The 18,071-nt window shown below is 34.4% G+C and overlaps 1 protein-coding gene across 1 annotated transcript; it reads left to right on the forward strand.

The window, feature by feature from the left end:
• Positions 1-355: 355 nt before the first annotated feature.
• On the forward strand, positions 356-18,032 carry LOC306848317 (sortilin-like). Its single transcript, XM_079382786.1, has 20 exons — positions 356-926; positions 2,960-3,019; positions 3,629-3,702; positions 3,787-3,889; positions 4,130-4,291; positions 5,088-5,161; positions 10,069-10,115; positions 10,923-11,077; positions 11,165-11,309; positions 11,527-11,682; positions 12,554-12,660; positions 12,793-12,895; positions 13,087-13,258; positions 13,427-13,614; positions 13,714-13,903; positions 14,411-14,527; positions 14,714-14,822; positions 15,248-15,360; positions 15,459-15,576; positions 16,023-18,032. Exons 1-20 carry the CDS (start codon positions 663-665, stop codon positions 16,035-16,037), a joined length of 2,472 nt encoding a protein of 823 aa, XP_079238912.1. The 5' UTR covers positions 356-662; the 3' UTR covers positions 16,038-18,032.
• Positions 18,033-18,071: the final 39 nt, after the last annotated feature.

The following is an 18,071-nucleotide window of genomic DNA, read 5'->3' on the forward strand; positions in this document are numbered from 1 at the left end:
TCACATTATTTGAGAAGTGCATGGGCAATAAAAATACTCGAATAATTTGAAAAAGCACAGCAGCATATCTTGCAATATCTTTACAGTTAAACTTTTTCATATTAAATAGGTCTAAATGAAAATGGGGTCACTGAGTTTATAGCCGTTATACTGACATTTCACTGAACATAATTTTATGTATGAAACGCAAAACTCATGTTTAAACGTGATTCTCTGTCCTCTGAAGTGTGACGTGTCAAACTAACTTGACCGCACGGGCTCACAGAAGCGTGTATGTCCAACATCAGACCAATCAGAAAATCGCACCAGTCGCTGCAGCCAATCAAGTGCAGGCTCTGCAAGGTGCCTTCTTTTCACTGTTATTTTTTTATTTATTTTTTTGGTTGCTGAAGTGTTTAATACGAAATACTGTCAAGGATACAGTCTGTTAAAGCAGCTTGGGTGGTCTGCAATTTTATTTGCGATCTTGTGAATTATTAGTTGTCATTGATCAAATAAAAAGGGCGTTGATGTACTCTCTTTGGAGGCAGCACTAATAATATGAGCGGTAGGGGCATTTCGCTGTCACAGGCAGTCTGTTTTTGTTGATACCGTCAGCAGCCGCTCAGGAGGGAGAGAGGAATTAATGCGCATTTAAACAGCCAATACACTGAAGACGAAAAATGAGAGGCCTAGGATACTTTATTGCACTTTTATTCTTTCCCATGACATTTGGTGTAGATTTCCATGTGGAATCAGGATCGTATAACGCGCACCGGGTGTATGTGAAGTCTCCCGTAGCCGCCAGAAGTCTAATCGGGACGGGATCGGATGCAGATATTTCTCGTATCCACCATCACATCCAGAAAAGGAGCACAGATGATGGACCAGACTCCTGTAAAGGGTTGGGTGGATTTGAGTCCAAGTTAACTAGCAATACGCACAACGTAAGTTCACTCGAAGCACTGATGCAGCCCCGCAGTTGTGTCTCAAACCTAGGGATCTGACCCTAAATACACAGCATTTTTGACAACATATGTGCGTTCAATCCGAGAGTTCTCATAGAAAACCATTGAAATATTTATACCTTAAAACTAACTAGTAAATGTTTTTATGTTATGTATTATGCAAATGTTTATTTTAACACTTATTTAATTTCTAAGTCAAATAACGACTAAAATTGAACTATGATGATTGGTTTCAAATGAATATAAAGCAGTATTTAATAGTAGGCCATGTAATGAATAAGGACTAGTAACCTGCAAGTTAACAGTAAAATAGTACTAGTTGTATCTAAATAATACGTGTTTAAATGTTCTTTAAATATTACTAGATTAGATTATGTAAATAATATAAAATGTGTTTGAAAATGCTAATTTTCATTTTTCACTAGAATATTTTCAAAACGAAAGTGTGATACGAAGACGCATAAGATTGTATTGTACTTATTTTTTCTGTGATTACTATCATACTATACCCTCAGAATACGTTTTCTTTTTCATTTGTGTTTTTATAACTAAAATATTAATGGTTGTGTTTGAAGTTCCTCTTTGACAAGTAGGTGTAGTTTGGATTGCAAAAGTTGTAGAACCAGTTAAGCTGGTATGACAATCTGTTTGATTATCCTTTTCCTAACCAGCTAGGCCTTTTTAATGCATGTTAATACATTTTTAGTAAACCATATACTTTATAATACAATAAAGTCTTAATATTACAAAATGGAGCAGCGAATAACACTGACACTAGTCATTGCAATGTAAAGTGACTTTTTTTCGCAGAAATATTTTTGGTTGCTTCTTGTCAGATTAGCTGAAACAGTCAAGAGGTGTTCGACAGTTGGTGGAGCTTCATCATCTCACTTCTACCTCACCAACCCTCGGATAAACTTCCTGTGCTTATTACTCACAGATGTGCTAAACTTTTTTTTTTTTTTTTAAGTGCTATTGTGGTTTCTCTTACCATGAATTTATAAGAGGTGACAGGAACTACCACAGAAGGGTTAATCAAAAGAGAACAGTCTCAAAGTGTTTTAGGATTATATTTGCACTGACCTTTCGGTCTTTATATAGTGTTTGGATATATGTTCAATTCTAGACGGGGTTCAGAAACACTAGATGGGATTAGAAGATTTAACTCTTATTTGAAGGGTCACATATGAAGCCCAGAACAAGGAAGTGCAAGTATTTTAGTCACTTTACTATATTCCTTTTAGGTGTATTGTGGAGAAATGAGAGAAGAGATAGTCAGAAAACTAGCGATTTAAGATTTTCATGAGACACGTTTGCTTTGTCATTTGACTTTTTAAACAGATCGATGATTCATCACCTTTTTTTTTTTTTTTTTTTTAATACAAATTACAAAATATCTAAACCAGTTGTTCTCAAAAATGGGTCTGGGGCATGCTTTTAAAAAGGGGTTTGGAAGTTTAATAATTTATTTAAAAATAACAATAATTTACATAAAAAAATTCACATTTAAGATCACATGGCAAAAAATCAAGCTCTAAATGGAAATAATTTAAATTTGTCCTCCTCAATATCTACCGATTTAATGATTTTAATATATCAACACCCCCAGTTTCTGTTAATAAAAAGTTTGTTGTAATTGCAGCAGAAATACTAGAGGAGATATCTTAAAATAGTGTGTTATATTTACAATGGAGGGCCTTCAAATCAAAAAGGTTGAGAGACACTTGCAGTATCAATGCATATCATATGCAGTTTTCATCTCTGTCATTTGCCAGATCAGTCTTCATTGCACTATTTTGAGTTCCAAGGTTAATTGTTTTGGGTATAGTTGATTGGTTTCTGATTCAGGGTTTGGTTAAGATTAGCATGCGTTTTGCATAGACATACTGTCTTTCTAGGACATGCAATAAAACCTTTAATGTGTGTGTAAAAACTCTTATAGTTTATCCAAGATGATGCACTTTAAGTATTGCTTTTGTTTAACTTTAATAAACTTTATGTGTTTCTTTCAGTTTACCTTTCAAGATATCAGTCGGTCGGTGTCTCTGGCCTGGGTGGGGGATGGAACTGGGGTAAGTTTCACTTTTGATTAATTATGTGTACATACACTATCATATGCTTGCCAATTCTGAGATGAAGTCGCCGGAAGAACCTTCCACCATGCTACAAGTTCCATTCAAGGTTAGATGAGGACTTTTTTAGCTTTAGGTTTAAATTTAAACTGTCTAGATAATCTTCCCAGATCTCTTTGGCTGTTCACAAGGCTCACAAAGAAACATAAACACAACTATCAATATGGCCAAATATAAACTCATAACCAGTTTGACCTCTCTCATGATCCAGTGCACATTCGAGAAGTCCTTATTTTTACTCTGCCCATTACTGCAATAAAAACAATGCTTACACTATCATTCAAAACTTCAGAGTTTGTAAGATTTTTTTTTTTTTTAAAGAAGTCTCTTATGCTCACCAAGACTGCATTTATTGGATCAAAAAATATAAAAAAACAGTAATTACAGTTTAAAATATCTAATTAAATTTATTTTAAAATGCAGTGGCATTACTCCAGTCTTCAGTGTCATCATCATCCTCATTCTTAAATGCTGATTTGCTACTTGGGAAACTTTTTTTTTTGAAGATTTGTATCAAAGTAAACAACTGTCTTCATGTCTCAATCTTAGGTAGTGCTGGCCCTGACAACATTTCAGATGCCAATAGTCTTCCTGCGATTCGGTCAATCTAAACTGTACAGGAGGTGAGTGCTGGTTTTAATTGTGTGTTTGTTTTTGTAATACCAATGTAGTATTTGCTTTACTTCATTTCTTTCTCTTTGTGACAGTGAAAACTATGGAAAGTCGTTTGAGGATGTGACAGAACTTATCAACAACACCTTCATCAGCACTGACTTTGGGATCACTATTGGTCCGGAAAAGTCTGGCAAGGTGGGCAAGACATATCAAAAATGCAGCGTTTCAGTAACTTCTCCCTGTAAGCCCATGTGAGCTGGGGAGCTGTTGTGTTAAAGAGGTTTCTCAGACTGCTGAATTGGCCTGTAGATATTTAAATGCAACATGTCAATCACAGTAAAAATAGACCAGCTGGACTTTGCTGATGTTTCATTACTCAATGCAATTACACAGATTTGTGACAGCACTTTAAAGTCCTGATGTTCTTTCCCACAGGTGATCCTCACAGGAGATGCCTCTGGAGGCAGTGGTTCCAGAATTTTCCGTTCAAGAGATTTTGGCAAGAGTTTCATCCACACAGAATTGCCCTTCCACCCACTAATGCAGATAATGTACAACCCTCAAAACTCAGATGTTCTTGCAGCCATCAGCGTCACGGTGAGAGCCTTTAAAAACTGGTGTCATTTCCTTATAGACTGAAACTTTTTGACATCAAATGGAAGGTTACTAATAGCCATTTCATTAGTTTAAGAGTTAATTAGTGTAAATTTGTACACTTATTCCAGAAATTATGCATTAGTTTATCTCATAGTGAAGTTCAAAAATGCCATCAACACATATGTGACCCTGGAGCACAAAACCAGTCTTAAGTCGCTGGGGTATATTTGTAGCAATAGCCAAAAAATACATTGTAGGGGTCAAAATTATTGATTTTTCTTTTATGCCAAAAATCATTAGGACATTAAGTAAAGCTCATGTTCCATGAAGAAATTTGGTAAATTTTATACTGTAAATATATCAAAACTTAATTTTTGATTAGTAATATGCATTGCTAAGAACTTCATTTAGACAGATATTAAGGCGATTTTCTCAATATTTAGATTTTTTTTTGTGCACTCAGATTCCAAAGCTTATTTATTCAGCTTTCAGATGATGTATAAATCTCAATTTCGAAAAAACATTGACCCTTATGACTGGTTTTGTGGTCCAGGCTCATATATTGGGTTTCCTGAACTGATAAAAGTTCTTGTTTTGTGCTTATCTAAATGACATGATAGCATATTAAATATTCTTATTGTAAATATTTGCTATTCACTTCCTCCTCAAGTATAAGTTTTTAAAAACAAGAAGATACAGGGCTACATTCATAGTGCTTTTTCATTTTTTATGCGGTTGAAGTGGTGCATAATATCATAATAATTTACATAATATAATTTTACTGCTGTTGTTTCAGCGTGATCTCTGGATCTCTAAAGACTTTGGTGAAACTTGGAAGAAAATCCATGAGATGGTGTGTGTAGTCAAATGGTAAGCTTTTTATGATTTGTTAAAACTGCTCTAGGAATGAGTTTTCATTTGTGAAGACGCAAGGGTTCAGGGTGGAGTGACATTATATAGTAGGGCCTGTTTTGATTCATGTTTTGACCAGAGTTCTGGATCTTTCTTTTTACGGCTGCACATCCAGGACACACAAAACACAAACATGCAAATATGGCCACCATGGGAGCAACACGAGACATTCTCTGCTGAGTCACCCTGTTTTTCCACACGGCTCAGCTTTCAAATGTCTGAGGAAGCTTGCCTGCTCCAGATAAACTGCTGCATCAAACTTTGGTTGAATTCTCCAGTTTTTTTTAACTTTAATTCAACAGTCTTTTATTTATACACTTGAACAGGGAAGTAGTTATATTAACAAGGAAGTTCAGTGAGGCAAATCATTCATTTACACATTTAATGTTTGACCAAGGCTGCCAGATCTGTTTGTGAACTTTTTAGTTTTTATATACAGTATATACTGTATAGTTAATTTATTCCTTCTCTGAGGATTCCTGACTGTAGGTTAGTTTCATTCTCAGTGTTCCCTGCAGCTTTCTGGGTAACCTAGTTTTAAAAAAAGAACAGTATTCCACCTTTTTCGAAAGACAGGATCAAAACGGCAGTAGGAAATTGGCTCAGATCAGTGAGGCTTTATCTTGAGAGCTTGAGTCTACAGTGTTATAGCATTAGACACAAAAATAAGATGCCAAGGCCACATATGACTTCAGATGCAGTTCCTTTTAAAATGAATATCATATTCGTATTTAAATGACAACATTCAGAATATGCTTGTGTTGTAATTTAAAGAAGTATATATATGTCTACAGTTTCAGAAATGGAGCAGTTAGGCTTAGACACTTTATCTACTTTATTAATTCTCACTTATGCAATGCAAGAAAATTAACAGAATGGAAATAAAGTGCTAAATTTTGACATTGAAATGGAAGTTGGAAATTTCATTTCATTTATCCAGATTACTGTTATTTTTCAGAGGGCTTGGGATGATTTAGAGTGATACCACAAAACATCTCAAAATTCATTCGAATCTGGTGTTAAAGTGATGATTGTGCCGTTTTCTGGCCACAAATGGTGCCACTTCCTGGAGGATGAAGTCATTAGAGTACCAGAATAGAAAATTATACTGATGAAGAAACCTATGAAATGATTATAAGTGAAAAGATTTTGACTAGACAAAGGTGAAAAAATTAAGATACACCTTTTTAAAAAAGTTCTAGTTTTTAATTTTAGATTTTGCATAGGGAACAAGCAGGAACATGGCGAAATGGCAACAGCTGTTAAAACCATTCAATTTTAACAAAAGAAGATTAACTAATATCATTTCTTACAAAATTTTAAATGTAATATTTTACCCAATATAAGAAAATGTACTGCATGAAATGGCTCATTTTTATAGTATCATAGAGAGACTGTTTATATATATATATATATATATATATATATACATATATATATATATATATATATATATATATATATATATATATATATATATATATATATATATATATATATATATATATATATATATATATATATATATATATAATATCATATTGTATCATTAAGATGTCAAGTAAAGATCATGCCATGAAGATATTTAGTAAATTTCCTTCTGTACATATATCAAAACGTAATTTTTATTAGTAATATGCAAGGACTTCATTTGGACAACTTTAAAGGAGATTTTCTCAATATTTAGATTTTTTGCACCCTCAGATTCCAGATTTTGAAATGGTTGTATATCAGCCAAATATTGTCCTATCCCAACAAACCATACATCAGTGGAAAGCTTATTTATTCAGCTTTCTGTTGATATATAAATCTCAATTTAAAAAAAACTTGACCCTTATGACTGGTTTTGTGGTCCGGGGTCACATATAAGGAGTAAGTGACAATAGGCTGTTGAATTATTAGAGAAGAATACACACCCGAAGCAGAGTGGCCAATACACCTTGGGTGTGCATAATAATTTCTAATAATTGTAATAATTCAATGGACCAGAGTCAATTACACTTTTACAATGGTTACCACATTCATCAGGTTTTATGTGGCCATGTGTTTCCCTGAAAATAATTGCATACCTTAGAATCAGATTCAAGCATTCATAGAATATATATATATATTCTATGAATGCTTGAATCTTTTTTTTTTTTTTTTTTTTGTATTTGTGTATATAATTTTTATTAACTTTTTTCAGTTTTAGTTATTTTTGTGCATCAAGTTAAACTAAATGAAAATAAGAAATGTTCCCTTGCAGGGCTCGCAAAATTTCTAAATTCCTGGTAGCCCTTCGGGCAGGTACTCTTCAGATTTTGGTAGCCCGAAAATTAATTTAACTAGCCCAAATAAAATAAAGACCATAAATGTCAATCAAAAACATTTTCAATACACAAATATCAACGATATCAAGGAAAGAGTTTTATTTACTTATAATTTATTTCTTAGACAGTTTTAAATACGTTAAATGGTATAAGGCCTTAAAAACTCTTCAGTTTAGTTGTATCAAATTTAAGGGCCCGTGGGAGGAATGTTCCCTCTAATTTTTTTTCTTGCTGAGCAAAACTTTTCTCTATTGAGTGGACATTTCGGGCACCTGAGCAAAAGCATTCTTTATACCAGACCTGTACAGCATGCACACACAAAATTGTGTAACTTTAATGTGCTGTTTATATTTGATTTGACCCTTGATTTAACTAAATGATGTACATTTTAGGTTACCTGAGAAAACATTTTTAATGTACAATACACTGCAGTTCAAACGTTTGGATCAATACATTTTTTTTTTAAAGAAGTTTCTTATGTTCATCAAGGCTGTATCTGTTTGATAAAAAAATACTGAATATTATTTCACAAAATAATATTGTGAAATATTATTGCAATTTAAAATAAATGTTTTCTATTTTAATATACTTTAAATGTAATTAATTCCTGTGAAGCAAAGCAGTATTTTCAGTGTCACATGATCCTTTAGAAATCATTCTAATATGCTGATTTTTAATCAATGTTGGAAACAGTTGTACTGATTTTTTTATTTTATATTATTTTTCATACTGTATATTTTGGGACCTGTGATATGTTTTTTAAAATAATAAGTTAAAAAGAACAGTGTTTAGTCAAAATAGAGATTTTGTGTTACAATATAAACTCTTCAAAAGTTTGGGGTCAGACATTTTTTTTCTTTCTTTTTTAAAGATACTTTAAAAAAGTTTAAAGAAAGTTAAATAAACTTTATTCAGCAAGGATGTGTTAAATGGATAAAATTGATAGTAAAGACTTCTATTGTTAGAAAATATTTCTATTTTGAATAAATGCTGTTCTTTTAAACTTTTTATTAATCAAAGAATCAAAGAAAAAAGTAACACAGGTTCCAAAAAATATTAAACAGCACAACAGTTTCAACACTGATAATAAATCAGCATAATAGAATGATTTCTGAAGGATCATGGGACACTGCTGGCATAATGATGCTGAAAATTCAGCTTTGATCACAGCAATAAATGCTATTTGAAAGTATAGGTATTAAAATAGGAAACCAATATTAGAAATTGCAATAATATTTCACTATATCACTGTTTTTTCCTGTATTTTTTAAATGAATACAGCCTTGATGAGCAAGAGACTCAAAGTCAAAGACTCAAAAACAAGGTCAATTATTTATCAGGTTTATAATATAGCCCTAACATAATATATTATCAAAACAAACTATTTAAACTGATAGAATAGAATAGAATAGAAACTGAAGCAAAACTTAAGCTGAGATCTGTAAGTTAAATATAAAAAAACCGTGAACACATGAATTCTTCTATAGTTGTCTAAACATCGTTATGAAGTACAGTTTGTACAATACTCTTGTGTGTGACTGAACATGTTTCAGAGTTTTGTTACCGTTCTTTGCCCATCCTCTGCTATTTCCAGCACTTAATCAAGCCACTCTTCTTTAATACATGAGGACGTTTTATTTCACATGTCATTGTGTTTGTGTTGTCTCTCGTGTTGAGCGCACCGCAACCATTGAAGTATTCAGTTTCTACAGCGACTCATTTGGTGCACATCGTTCTCTTTCTATGAAACCTGTAACCCGCATTCACCGGCTCAAACTCTGTCGTGACATCAGCTCTATAGCGGTTTGCCCGAGCATTGCTATTATTTCCCTTTTACTGGCGGCATTCAATCAAATGGCTTCCCAACTCATTTTTGTGTGCGCGAGGCACATTATTTCTTCTGCGCAGCCGCGGTGGAAGAAGAGCGCGGTTGTGCGCGCGCTCAGCTTAGAGGGAACATTGCGTGGGAGCCCTGTATTTAAGGTAGCCCGTCAGGCAGGGCAGTGATACATTTTGGTAGCCACACAATAGCCCCGGGACGTCGGGCTAGCGATTTTGCAAGCCCTGCCTTGGGAACTAACTTAAAATACTTTTCAATTTCATTTCAGTTAATGCTGATTTTATTTCAAATTTTAGTTTTAGTTAACTATAACAACCCTGGTTTGTTGGCAATATTCCAGCAGTGTGGCAACCTGAAGACTCCTCAAACTGAGTCACTCCCTTAAGTCTTGTTTTAACAATACGCCATATGATCTCAGACAATCCTAGCTATCCTGTTACAACAATGCCATGAATTTTAATGAAGAATCAATCGCTATGTGACCAGCTTCTTGTTGCATTGTTCATATGTTATTTATAATGCAAAAACATGATTTGTGTGGTGATTGTCACAAACTGTCTTCTTCTTTGACATTTTAGTGTGCAGCATGTTTGCAATTATTATGCTGCAAACAAATGACTGATCTGAAGTGAAGCGAACTGATCTGACTGCTGTTGTTTTATGAGGTCTCTCGAGTTTAATCTCATGGATCAATTCTCTCTTCCTCTTTTCCACAGGGGAATGGATGCTCTGTTCTTCTCCACCAACCTTAACGGATCCTGCTGTGAGTAATATTTATAGCTTTGTTGATCTAAGGTGTGGTGACATGAATCTGTGTGTATAAATTTTATGTTCATTTCTGGTTTTACATCCTTGTGCGTTAGTCATTGCATTGAAAGTTATTCTAAATCTAAAATTTTAATTTAATTTAAAAAGTTCATTTTTATGATTTGCAGTAACAGTTGGAAAATTCACAGCTATCAGTTCATAACATACAGTGCAAAAAAAAAAAAAAAAAAATATATCAAGCCAGCGGTTCAAATTTTTATTTGCCCAGCTTAGATTTTCATTTGAATTTGCAACAGCAATTGACTGAAAACCAAATGTTTTAGTTTGCAAAACTATGAACTATATGAACACTAGTACATGATCGGCAAATGTGGTGATACTGTACTGACAGTCATGGCAACTGGTGCAATCCTCTCTCGCTCTGGTCCTGTCAGCGGCTATCCTTACCATTGAGCCCAATTGAGTGAACGTGTACACTTTTGCATTTCTGTTTCCTATATTTGGCAAAGAGTGCATGTTTTTTTTTTTTTTGCAAGGTGATTGCACCAGTGTCAGAGGGGATGATGCAGCATCCTGTGAGTGGTGTTGCTCAAGAGCTCATTAATATTGTTTAGATTCAATGTCGTTAGAAGCTTTTTGAATTCGAATTTAGCATCCCACAGTGGATTTGAGTCAGCAAACCTTGTGTTATTTCTATGGAAAAGCATGGCACCACTGTGGCTCATGCTGCATCAGCAACTCATTAACCCATATATTTCTGTAGTAATGTTACTTCACTCTTTGTTTTTTGTTTTGTTTTCAGATGATAAAGGGGTGCTGGTGCTGAGAAAGTCAGCTGACCTCGGTGTTAACATTAAGACAGTCGCCGAAAGGATCTACTCCTTTGGGATCGGCGGACGCTTCCTGTTCGGATCAGTTATGGCTGGATCAGGAAACATAATGCCGTCAGCGTCTGAGGTGTGTGAGAGAGGGTCCCTCTGAGTTTGTGGTGGTGAATATATGAATGCATGAATGTGATGTGTTAACTGTGTGCATGTTCTTTAGGACATGATAAGGGCAATACATGTGTCGATAGACAAAGGTGAGACATGGAACATGGCACAACTTCCTCCTGTCGGCCATGAGCAGTTTTATTCAATACTGGCAGCCAATGATGAAATGGTCTTCATGCATGTGGATGAACCAGGAGGTGAGTTTTTGCATTTTATTTTGCATAACCATAATACATGTGGTTACATTACAACCTAACCTTGTATAAGCCATCATAATATTATGTATGCTACTGTATAGGTACATTTTATTGGTCAACCACTGACTTACAGCAATAGCATTTTGATTTGTGTTACTTGATAGACCTCAGTGTTTCTGTGTCTTTTAACTGTATTGTGTGTGGGGGTTCTTTTCAGACACTGGGTTTGGCACCATCTATGTATCAGATGACAGAGGCACTGTGTATTCCAAGTCTCTAGAACGCCATCTGTATACGACCCCAGGGGGCGAGACAGATTTCACGAACGTCACTTCCCTCAGAGGAGTCTTCACTACTAGCGTGCTGGCTGAGGGTATGACTACAGCCTACACAAAACAGACATATGCTTATAGTCTGTGTGTGTATTTAACATCTGATTGCTCCAGGGGGACTGTATCACTTAGTATACTTTAAATCGATATTTGTAAAACCAGTATCAGTAGAGCAATAGCTTGCTGTTTACTTTCTAAATATAAACTTGAGAATTTAACATGGCATACACTACTGTTCAAAAGTTTGGGGTCGGTAAGGTTTTTTTGGTTTTTGAAAGAAATCTTAAATGCTTGCCAAGACTGCATTTATGATTAAAAATACAGTAAAAACAGTAATAATTTTCAGTTTTAATGTATTTTAAAATGCAGTTGGCACTGTGATGCCAAAGCAGTGTTATTTTAGTATCATTACATACTATTATAGTTTTTAATAATACTTTTAATTAATTTCATTAGTGACAAAAAATATTTATATCATATGGTTTTAATATTAGTTAATTATAATAACCCTGTGGCAAAGCTGAATTTTCTGCAGCCATTACTTTATTCTTCAGTGTCACATGATTCCTTCAGAAATCATTCTAATATTCTGATTTGCAATGTTAAAAATAGTTGTGCTGCTTAATATTTTTGGGGAAACTGTGATATGTTTTTTCAGTATTCTCTGATGAATAAATGGTTCAAAAGAAAAGTATTTATTTAAAGATTGTTTAACATTATAAATGTCTTTACTGTCACTTTTAATAAATTGTTAATAAAATGTGTTTTTAGTCAAATGTTTACTAAATAAGAATATTTATTTCTTTAAAAAAAACCTTACTGACCCAATCTGTAGTGTATATATAATTACCTATATAAATAATAGATAAAAAATATTTTCTAAAATGGTTCTATTTCTCTTTTCTGCTAAAGACGGCTCAGTACAGACAGTAATATCGTTTGATCAGGGAGGTGAATGGGTTCCTTTGAAGAAACCAGAGAACACCAAGTGCGATTCTACAGCCAAAGATCCAGAAATGGTAAGAACCACTTTTAAAGGGAAGTTGTAATAATTGGGCACATGTGGCCAAATAGTTAAAATGCTTGAGAAGACTACCTCTAACAGTATGTCTTTCTTTTTACTAACCTTGTGTTGTCTTCCTCCTGTGCAGTGTAGTCTGCATATTCATGCCTCATACAGCACCACCATGAAGCTGAATGTTCCCATGCTGCCTCTGAGTGAACCTAATGCTGTGGGACTTATATTGGCTCATGGTAATGCACCCACACTTATTAGAAACAGTCTAAAGTCCAATTCTGTTCTGTGATCAATTGAAATATTTTATTTTAGTGTTTTCATTTAATTGGCAGTAATAATAACCTGCATTGAACAAAACAGAATTGCCACAGAATTGCAAAAACAATGACTTTGATATGATGAAACTATCTCACTCACTGTTTTTCAGGCAGTGTAGGTGACGCAATCTCAATGATGACTCCTGATGTGTATGTGTCTGATGATGGAGGCTACACCTGGCTGCAGGCTCTGAAGGGGCCGCACCATTACGCCATCCTGGACTCAGGAGGCCTGCTGGTGGCCGTGGAGCACAACGAAGCCATTCCCATCTCTGAAATTAAGTGAGTCATTTTAGTATCAGATTTTATTGTATAAATTCATTTATTTTTTTAGTACAACGTTAAACTAAAGGAAAAAGGCAACTAGCTGAAATAAAATAAAATAGCTGAATTGCATATTTGCCAAGCTGAAAAAAGCTGGGTAAAACTGCCTGCTTGTGTGTCTCTCAGGTTCTCCACTGATGAGGGGCAATGCTGGCATGTTTATAAGTTCACCCAGACGCCGATGTTCTTCACAGGGCTGGCCTCAGAGCCTGGTGCCCGCTCAGTGAATGTCAGTCTGTGGGGTTATGAAGATGCTCTGATCAGCCACTGGGTAACTTACACCATTGACTTTAAAGACCTGCTGACACGTACCTGTGAGTGACCACTTCTCATCGAACCACACAAAATCCAAGGCATGTTACATTTTATGTAATTCAGTTTAACACAAAGTAATCTTTCTGTCTGGTTCCCAGGCCAGGAGAAAGATTACATTCAGTGGCTGGCACACTCTGACGACATCAGCGACCCAGAAGATGGCTGCATGCTGGGTTATAAGGAACGTTTCCTGCGTGTGAGAAAGGACTCGGTGTGTTGGATTGGCAGAGATTACATAGTCACAAAGCAGCCCACGCCATGCAGGTGTACACTGGATGACTTCCTGTGGTGAGTGGGAACAGAAATTATAGCTTTGCTTTTTTTCAAATGGTTCTGTAAGTTTAATTTTATTTTTAGTTTGAGAAATGGATTTTGTTTTACTTCGTTATTCTATACAAATTAATTTTGATATATTTTAATTTCTGTCTTAGAAATTCGGTTTTAGTTCATTTTTGATGTTAATTATTTTTATTTCTTTTTAATTCTTTGTCATTATCATTTATATTTAAATTATTTTAAATGTACATTATTTTGGTTTTTAAAGTGTTTTTAAATCAGTAGTTTTTGTCTTAGATTTAGTAAATAATAATAACCCTGTTATGAGATGTTTTTATTATGTATTTATATTATTTGTAATTATATATTTACCATGCCCTAGACATTTACAGTCATTTATTATGTTAAAAGGTTTATCATTTTAGACCTTAGATTATGATTTGTTACATATTGATATAATTACAAAAAAAGGCATCAAAGTTTTCAAATATGTCAAATATTCTCTGCCGTCCTCCATAGTGACTTTGGATATTACCGTAAAGAGAACAGCTCAGAATGTATTGAACAGGCTGATCTCAAAGGCCACGATTTGGAGATCTGCATCCATGGGAAAAAGGAACAGCTACAGACCAGGGGGTAATGCCCTCTTTATTGTTCTCCGTTTCTTGAGGATTAATGCTTTGTCCTAGCTTTAGTCACTAGACAGTTGAGATTTTTCACTTGATTCATCTTGCATTTGGTTAGCACATGCTTGTCCCTGACTCATTAGGAAAGCTCTAGAGAAAACATGCAAAATGTTTCATGCTTGTTATTTTTTAATAGGTACCGAAAGATTCCAGGTGATAAATGTGAAGGAGGGAACGAACCAGAAAGAATGTTGATTGACCTGAGCAAGAGATGCGTTAGCAACCTGCTGGAGCCTCAACTGCTGGTGAAAATGCATTTAGCCTGCTGTATATTACCAGTTTAATCATTCAGACAGGAGTTCTGAAATATGTTTTAACGTCACTCATTTATACAGTATGTATGTATATATACGCGAGTGTTAAATTAGTAGGTTACCCAAAATTGTACATTTTAAATAAGAATACCCTTATCCTTAAATTTTGTAATAATATAATTTAAATAATGTTTTGTAATGCTTTTTGTATTTTTGGTGTTTAACAGCCCCAGTCCACCGTCACTGTCATTGTATTACAAAGAGTGTCCAGGATATTAATCTAACAACTCTCCTTTTATGTGTCAGAGAGAAATAATACACATAGATGAATTATTCACAATACATATGCATTTAAAAAAAGATAATGAATTTGCACTCATGTACCTCTGTTTAACTTGTATCTCTGTAATCCACAGACAGATAAATCTACCTCACATTCCACCCCTATCATTGCGCTCATCATAGCCATGCTGCTGACCAGTATAGTGTTTGGAGTTCTGTTTGTAAAGAAGTATGTCTGTGGTGGAAGGTCAGTCTGTTCTCCAAATATTTTAAGTGTTTCATATAGAATATATTTAATTCTATCACATAAATTAAACAATTGTCCTTACTCTCTATATTTTACAGGTTCCTTGTACACAGATACTCTGTCTTACAACATAATGTGGAAGCCAACGGCATAGATGAACCACTGGACACAGATGTTGCTGGAGCACCCAAGAATGATTTCCATGACTCAGATGAGGTACAGATTTGGACCGTCTCACCCTAATCAATTCACCTAAACGTTTGTCTTAATTATTTACAAGCTGAACATACACCCTCTTTTTTTTAAAAAGGATTTATAAATTGGCCAGGTTTTGGCTTTGTTTTCCTATTGATATTCTCCATTATATGTACACATTTATATCGCTTTGACCGTTCTCTGTAGATCCCACCTTCTTGGATGCCATGATTGGTTGATTATGTATAATACCTGCACGCTATTGGTCAAACTACTTTTCAGTCTTTACCTTCTTCAAGTATGAAAAAAAACAAAGCCAAAACGTGAACATTTTAAGCAACTGAGAAATCCCAGCCAGGGCATGTTCAGTAAAAATGAGGATGTATGGTCACCGTATATTAAGTATTCAACTTTGAGCTTTCAAATAGTTGTACTTATCTTTCTAAATGATCGTGTGTCTTCTGCAGGACCTACTTGAGTAGAGAGCATTAGGTGAGCAGAAGAAGCTCCATTTCCTGTCATTCAGGCATTACTGCTGCTGTCTCTATTTTCCTAAAGCACAAATCAGCTGTCAGCTTTCTCAGACTTAATCTACCAGCTAACGTCATGCACTTCCTTGCTTCTCGACCAATGGGAGGGAACCTGGTTGCTTCGCCACCAATAGGAAGCTGTTCTCATGATAGAAGAGGCTTTTGAATGTAACTGTTGAAAGCAGTGAAGAAAAGTTTAAAATACTGTTTAAAATGGGAGTTTCAAATCTTGCTATTGATATTGGGGTTTGCGATTTTAAAGATCAAACCTTTGTTTGATGAGACTGTCAATGTGGTTCTTGTAAAATACTTGCTTTCTTTTTATGTACAGACGCCCTTATGTGAGAACTAGAGGTATTATTTATCCTCATGGCGATATCAGATTTTTATTTCAGCAGAAATTTTATTCAGCGACAGGATACAATGAATCATCCCAGGTTTAAATACTGTGCTGCTGAACCCTGACTGTGTTTATCACCAGAATGTGATCATAACTGCTGTCAATGTCCACTTTACTGCTGTAAGTAATCAGGTGCATTAATGAAAATAGCAATAAAATGCTGAGAGGCATTTAGGCAATAGATTTGGCTTCACAAAAAGGAAAAATATTTATAATTTAAGATTTAATTTATGAACATTACCTAAAACTGTGTAGATATGTAATAGGCTGTGAGTTTAATAAAGGGGGGGATTTGGAATATTTGGACAAATAACTGTGGAAAATGGAGATAAATTTCACATATTACACAATTAATTTGTAAGCTACTGTTACACTTCAAATAAAGTGATTTCTGTGACAGTTAGGACAAATTTTGTAATAATAAATATTTTTATGAACTAAGCAATGATACAAATGCATGTACAATATAATACAGTTGTAGTTTGTGTACAAACTTGCACACGTTGCCCGAATCTGATTTTGTAGTTAAATAGTTTTATTAGCTTTCAACATTTGTGCCGTTTCTTGGTTCTTGTCTTGACAGCAGGAAAGTCCCATGTTATCAAGCAGAAAAAAGTTTTTTTTGTTGTTGTTTTTTTTATCCATTGCGCACAGAAACACATAAAACCTGACTAAGTGTTTGTGTGACAAACCATTAGTCGCAATAATTTTGCATGTGTTAATAATTTTCATCTGTGTGCAGCAAACTTAATTGAGGTGACAACAGTTCTGGTGGTCTGAAGTCTTTGACCATGTGATTTCATTTTGAATATTCTAATGCAATAGAGTAATTTAGCATATTTCCAGTGGTACTTCCTGTTTGCAATAGATGCTTGATGTCTGATGCTGTGAGTTTTCTATTAAGTGTGTATTTCAATATCGGTTCTGCAGTTCATTTGGAGCCATTTTCAAAATTTCTCGAAATCATTTATTTACAAATACATAAAAGTCTCATATTTTCTTAAAATAAGACAATCTCCATTGCAAAGAGTCAGCTTGTGCGTTCTATAGTGTTTAATAGGTATAAAAATCCAGTGCAAATTTGATTCATCGAGGCATAGTTTATGCCTTCCAAATGTAATCTCATCTTCAATAATTCTAAAATAAGAGAACAATCGCATTTCAGAAAGAATTACCACAGATAAGATTTGACAAAAGTATCATTCTTTCAGTTGACAAATTATTTGTGTGCACTTTTAATACAACAAAATGAGAAGAATTATCCCTAAATGACTTAATTCTTGTTCCTAAATTGAGTTGCTCTCCATGCTTGGGGTAATAATAGATGCAGTGCAAATTAAATATACTGTAAAGCTAAATGATTTCCATTGTGACAGTGGTTTTATTTATAAGAGGTGTTACACTTTTCTTGCTTTGCAAAATCAATGTATATATTAGTTGTGAAGCTCTGTACATATACAGCAATTCCGACTTTGTATCTTTCATTTTTGCTCTGTATATTTGGAACAGAACTGTTTGTTTGAGAAATAAATTGATTTGTCCCACTGATTTTGTATTATTTATTTCTGCTTTTTAGTTTGTACCTA

Source organism: Barbus barbus (assembly GCF_936440315.1).
Source record: "Barbus barbus genome assembly, chromosome: 28".
Lineage (NCBI taxonomy): Eukaryota > Metazoa > Chordata > Actinopteri > Cypriniformes > Cyprinidae > Barbus > Barbus barbus.